Source organism: Atta colombica, unplaced genomic scaffold (assembly GCF_001594045.1).
Source record: "Atta colombica isolate Treedump-2 unplaced genomic scaffold, Acol1.0 scaffold261, whole genome shotgun sequence".
Lineage (NCBI taxonomy): Eukaryota > Metazoa > Arthropoda > Insecta > Hymenoptera > Formicidae > Atta > Atta colombica.
The window spans coordinates 551,921-558,595 of NW_017259361.1; the positions used below are offsets into that span (position 1 = coordinate 551,921).

The window sequence follows — 6,675 nt, forward strand, 5'->3', positions numbered from 1 at the left end:
AAAGTTCCTTTAATATCTTAAAAAGTAAGCATTTCCGAGAAAAACTTTTTTGTAAAACTTGTATTTTCCGAGATATTCAGACGTTCCGATATTTTTGCCTCATCCTACATGTGTAGTGCTTATTATACAGTTGATTATTGAACCTGGCATATATTCTTACCTATCGTCAAGAGATAAACGTTTCGGAGAGCTTGTAGATGACTCATCTATACAAGGAGGATAAGTCAAATTATTTTCTGTATAATAATATTCATTTCCACCTTCATTTGAGTATTGGAAGTTTGTAACAGTTGCATCCATACTGTTATTAATACCCATTTCAGAATCTAAAATGCTCGCTCCTGACATAATCCCCGACTGTATAATAGTCTCTATACGCCTACCCCTTTCGCCAGAAGCGCTGAACTTTTTGTTTTCGTCATCGTCCTTCCTTTCCCTTCCTATTTCGTTTAGCCTATCACTTCCAGGTGAAGGAGATCTACATTTAAAATTGACAAATTTAAATAAATGAGAGATATATGTAAATTAAATCAAATGTTACCTGGAAGACCGTAATTCAGACATTCTGAATAAATGTTCCGGGCTTCTTACTCTTGACGTAGAAACAGATTTCACTCTCGACCTCACATCGAACGGAGATCTACTCCTCGATCTCGATTGCGATCTCATCCTTAATCTTGATCTCGATGTTGATCTAGAACGTGATCCTGATCGCGATCTAGATCGAGATCGAGATCTTAGTGGTGACCAAGAGCGAGATCTAGATTTTCGTCGAAATCGTTCTTGACGTAGAGGCGAATACCTTGATCGTTGTTGTGTTCGATTTCGTATTCTGTGTTCTGGATGATGATCCAAATCTGAAGGGTCTATGTCCTTCTCCCATTGCCGTTCCCTTTTTACATTAGATCTGTTTGAAATGAATAAAAAATGTTAGTTAAGTGCTTAGATTGTATAATATATATTTGTATAAATAAAATTATACACATAATATTTACGTTGAAAATCAAAAAGAATGTTTTATCAACGTTATATTTCGTAGAATCTATTTAATATATACAGAAATCTGTAAATACCTTCTTCTGTATTTTGACAGCAATTGAGGCGAAGATTGTATCATATCTCTTTCCAGACTTCCCTCTCTATAATACGAGCGATCATCATATTCAAGAGGCAAATCCTGTCCAACAGTGTATGAATCCATGGATTCGTTACCATCTCGTAAAATATTGTTGCTTTCATATTGCCAATGATCTAATTCTTCTATGTGAAACCTAAATAATATTATTATAAGTTAATTATTTATAATAAATTTATTACATATAATAAATTTATAGTAAATTTATTATATATATATATATTCATATATCAATTTCATTGCAAATAAAATAATAGTAAAGAATATAGTTCAAAACTCTATAAGTCCTTTTGTCATCGTCACAACAAATTATTAGCAAATGCAGGTACATGAAAAATTCAGACACATAAATATAAAAGTCAAATGAACATGTTATACCTATTATCTCTATATTTTTCAGACTCCATTGTTCTTTCCCTCAAAATTTCTAGTGGATCATACAATCTAGTATCTTTCTCATCTCTATCTGTATTGTCATGTCTTCTCCTACTCCAGTCATTACGATTGCTTTTAGAAGATACAATGCCATGCTTTTTAAAGTTATCTGTAGATAGGTTAACATTTAAATGTCTAACGATATAAAATAAAACTATTTATTTAAAGAATAATAATATTTTTTTACCTTCGTTGTAACCGAAACGTAATGGCGATCGCGTATATCTTTCTTTTCTTTCATCCGTTCTCGATTTACATAATCGCTCATCGTCGTATCTTTCTCTTTTTTTATCTTTGTCTCGCGTACAGATAGTAGTATCGTCTTTCCTCTTTGGACTTTTACTACGACTTCTGCTCCAACTATGACCAGGACTTCTACTTCCGCTTCCTTGGCGTTCCCATGAGACATAGGGACTTCGGCTCTTTTTTCTCCTTCCTCGTCCCGAAGGGCTAAACCTCCTCCTATCTGCAAAATCTGTTTTGGAATTTCTAGTATCCCTTCTGTCAGACTTCTCTATATCGTCAGATATCCTTTCAGATTTCTTTTCCTTCTTGTCCTTATCATGCGAATATCGTTTTTCACTTTCTTTTTTGCTAGGACTTCTCTTTCTGTGTTCCCGGATAGGAGATCGTATATTCGATGAAACATTAGTTTCATTTAGATTACGATTAGTCTTATATCTCTTTGCATCATCATTTTTGCTTTCTCTGTCATAGTTCTCAGATTGTTCAGATCGAACAGAGACCGCTTTTTCTGATGTTGGAGATCTCGATCGTCGTATCGCTATTACTGATGCTTTGGAAACCACAGAAAATTCAGTTGCATCTAATAATGCGTTATCAATTCTGCTATTACTCGCTATTATGTCTCTATTACTATATTTCTGTTCAAAATGATCTATCTGTTCTTGGTTCGGATATTCTTTGATGTCATTCTTCAATGCATGTGACTCTAATAACTTTTTTTGTATTGTCAATAGAGCTGCTGCATGTTGAGCAGGATCCTGTAATGGTGTTTCCAAAATACGTTTCGATTTTACCTGTTCATTAGTCCGACGAATCAAGAGCTGTTTAGGGATGAGTTTAAGCGCGTTCTTTCCTTCATTCATTTCATCATCTTTCGTTGCTGAGTTCACATTGAAATTTGCAGCATGCTGTTTATCACATGACTTCTCTTCTCCATACTCTGCAAAAATATCTATATGTCTAGAGGTATGTATTTTTAAGCACGGTTCATTTATTGAAATGTCGTCAAATAAATTATCAGTGGCTTTAATGTCAAAGTTATGAGCAGAATCTCTATCCTCCAATTGTATTTTGTTCAAAATACTTTCTGCCTTTTCACTTGATGTATGTTTAGTATCACGTTTTATTAATTGTAAAGGTATTCCAGACATGGGAATTGATAATTCGTCTGCTGTAATTAACATCTCCTTCTTTCTTTTTTCACGAAGCAGAGAATTACAAGAACTGCTCTCATTAGACAATTCTACATCCTACAAACAAAAGAAATAATTATTTAAATAAGAAATCTACATGTATACTGGATACATATATTTGTTTATTTAAATAAGTATTAAATAAGGGATATATTTATAGATCCTTTTTAATATTTAAATAAGGAATCTACATGTACACATTCTTAACATTTTCTAAACTTTTTTATAAATAGATAAAAATACCTACCTGAGACTTTTGAGAAAGTGCTGGGGAACTAGGACTATATAGTTTTATTGAGTAGGTATTCTCTTTAAATTTTACATCGGTTTCCGAAATTTCATTAAATTGATCTCTAGTTTGATGCTCCTTAATGGATGTAAGCTGTTCTTCATTTGTTTTCGCAAGAATTGATTGTTTTATTGACGCATCATTCTTTGCTTGTATAGGTCTGACCACTTCATCTGACACCCATGATCTTTCCAACGATTCTCTACTTTGTAATTTTCTATGATAGAAATCTATCAGATCTGATTTACTAGAGCTTTCTGAATAATCCACGGAACAAAGTTCTCCTTTTTTTGTTCTTTCAAATTCTTGTCCTTCACACTTGTCAATCTTGGACCATTCGACATATTCTTCCTCCCACATATCTTTAGCTTCCAATTTTTCTTCAGACTGAGAGCCTATGTCCCAACGGCTTTTTTTAATTCGTTTATCTGACTTCACAATTAATTTATTCGCGTCTTCTTTGATATCTTTATTTTCATCTGTTTTAGCCCATTCTTTCTGTATTGCGACAATATCGTTAACTTTACAAACTTGTATTTTTTCGGTAGTCTCATGAAATAGAGGTTTTTCTTCTATATCCCAATCATTCGTTTTACTCTTTTGTTCCAGGAGCATCATTTCTTCTCTTTCACCTTCTTCTTGCTCCTCCTCCCATATTCTTATTGCATATAGACGTTCTTGCTTCTTTTTCATTTCTCTTATACTTTCCTTTTCTACTGCAATGTAGGTATCTGTTTTTTTATCATACTTAACTTCTTTCTCTGTTTTTTTTAATGAACCTTGGCTAATTTTTCGTTTACTCATAATTAGATCTGATATTGCTTCTAAACTATCCACTTCCCACTCATCTGCCAGAAGTTGTTTTTGATATACCTCTTTTTCAAGTTGTGTCAAAGATGGCACATTTAATGTATCAAAATCTGTTTCTCCCCATTTCTCCTTTTTTTGCTTTCCTAATTTTTTCAAATACTTAGTTTCATTTTGTATCCGTTGAGCAATACGCTCACTTTCCCGTTCCCAGTTTGCAAGAAACTCACCGCTACTTTTAATATCTTTTTCTTTTCTTTTCTTTCTCTTTGCTTCAATTTCCTCATCTAATCTTGCTTTTCCTTCATGAATCCTTTCTTCATTGTCTTTAGATGATCTATCTTTGTCTTGCTCAATATTGTCTCGACTATACTTCCTTTTTCTTCGATATTTATTTTTCTCTAAGCCATCCATTTTTTCCAATTCTTCACTGCGGTCTTGACTTGAGGTTTCACCATCATTTTGTTGCTTTGTCACAGAATCCATTTCCCATTGTTCCATGAAATTTTCGTCAGATTTACTTTCTTTTCTTTCCTTTCTCTGGTTCAAACATTCATTGTCATGTACACTTATATCAACAATATTTTTTTTGGTTGATATAACTTGATCAATCCTCTTTTTGTCTTCATCTATTGCTTCTTCTTTAATCTTCCTTGTTGGAGTTACTGAATGCAATATCTTTGCAATATCTTTTCCATCTGATGAAGCTATTACAGGAGACTTCGATATCTCTCTTATATCTCCATTATTAATAGATTTGGTTTCCATCATTTTCTTTTTCCTTTTTTTCTTTTTTGTATATTCATCTAAATCACTACTATTGGAATCCGTGCTCATCTTTCTCCTTCGCTTTTTTTTTATTCGCGCAATGCGTTTCACCTTTTTTCTTTTTTTTCCAATTTTCTTCTTCTTTCGCTTTCTTTTTCTTCTTTCTTCCGAACTACTAGAGTCGCTACTGCTAGTACTATCCGTACTATCAGAATCGGAAGAAGATGAATTACTTAGTACTTTCCGTTTGCGTTTCCTTTTTTTCTTTTGCTTTTCTGAATCTGAAGAAGTAATACTACTAGATGAATCACTACTAGATGTCATTTTCTTTTTTTTCTTCTTTTTTACTTCTCTAGATTCAGTATTCTCATCACTTAACCGTTCAACTTTTATCCTAACGTTCTCCCAATCACTTGGAATTGACTTGGAATCCTGAGATTCATCATTTTCATTCATATGTTCAATTTGTATATTATTTTCATTAACTTGTATTTGACAGTCTGTTGACATAGTAGACTCCTCACATTCTGTACTCTTCGTCGATTCTTCTAGAGTTTCCAGATTATTCTTTTTTTCAAATTTCTCCTTCAATGGTATTTCTATATTATTATCTTCAACTAAATTAGACTCTATATTGAATTCATGATAACTATGCGGAGAAGTAGATTTAACAGGGTATTTTTTGGGAGAATATTTTTTAGTCACATCAGTTGCAGTGCATACCATCTTCATAAATTGTTCATATTCTGAAGCTAGTTTTTCATTTCCAGCAGGCTGTAGCAAAGAAGACGAAGAAGATTCATTAATCGATATGTTTTCGATGATCTTTTCGTTAGATTTATTATCTTCTTTACTGCCTTCAACACTGTTAACAATTTTGTCTTCATCCGTTATACTAGACGTTGTGGAACATCTCTCTTCTTTTAAAACAAAAGATGATTTATTATTATCTCAATGATTTTAACATCCACGTTATATGCATTATCGTTATTGTTAAAAATCACTTACGTTGATTTACGGAAACATGCAATTTATTTACTGATTTTTCGATTTCTTCTTTTATTATATTAATAGACGATATTTCCTCATCTTCACTATCCCATTTTGACTTAGGAAACTGTATAGTCATCTGCCAGCTGGCATCTTTATGATAGTCAGTTGTATTTATTTGTTGATACCAATTACGCTCTTGCTGCATTGTGTCTTCTGTATCAATCCTGCAATTACAAAGATTTAGATAGATAAAGATTTGGACACAAAAGGTATTACGATATACCGTGGTAAAGACGCTTCACAAATATCTTGTATCTTCTCACGACGTTCAGGAGTGACGACCTGTAGAAGTTGCGAAATATTTAACAAAAGAGAAATGCGTGGATTTTCACAATACAATAATTGAAGTCCCCTTGCTCGTTTCGTCAGCTTAATTGATTCAGGTGGATATTTTTTAGGTCCATTAAGTCCTTCAGCTATCAATGATTGACGTTTTAAACGATGATTATTTAACATTAACATTTGTTCAAAATAACGTGCATAATCTTGTGTTGTTCTAAAACATATCATACACAAACACGCTTAATATATATAGATATACGAGGATCGTTTGAAAAGTTTGAGCTTTAACATGGAGATAGCATTACTTCATTTTGGTACTACAATCATAAATGCTTTGAAAGATACCTATGAAAATTGTAGTCAATGATTGTATTCAGCAGAATGTTTATTTTGCAATTGTGGACGCTCAGAGTACATTCCGGAATTCACTGCCAGTGCTGAAAATCTATATATATATATATATATAT

General features: G+C 32.7%; 1 protein-coding gene across 7 annotated transcripts in view; it reads right to left on the reverse strand.

Moving 5' to 3' along the window:
* LOC108689231 (trichohyalin-like) overlaps positions 1 to 6,675 on the reverse strand; it is a 15,523-nt gene that overhangs the window by 3,647 nt on the left and 5,201 nt on the right. For 6 of the 7 annotated variants that reach the window (XM_018195911.1, XM_018195908.1, XM_018195909.1 and 3 more), the window contains exons 7-14: positions 6,150 to 6,422; positions 5,882 to 6,090; positions 3,257 to 5,793; positions 1,758 to 3,066; positions 1,514 to 1,679; positions 1,074 to 1,271; positions 542 to 907; positions 161 to 478 (exon numbers count right to left, since the gene is read on the reverse strand). In XM_018195911.1, coding sequence (XP_018051400.1) covers positions 161 to 478; positions 542 to 907; positions 1,074 to 1,271; positions 1,514 to 1,679; positions 1,758 to 3,066; positions 3,257 to 5,793; positions 5,882 to 6,090; positions 6,150 to 6,422 — 5,376 coding nt within the window. The remainder of the gene's footprint in view (positions 1 to 160; positions 479 to 541; positions 908 to 1,073; positions 1,272 to 1,513; positions 1,680 to 1,757; positions 3,067 to 3,256; positions 5,794 to 5,881; positions 6,091 to 6,149; positions 6,423 to 6,675) is intronic. The other variant, XM_018195914.1, reaches the window with a different exon arrangement.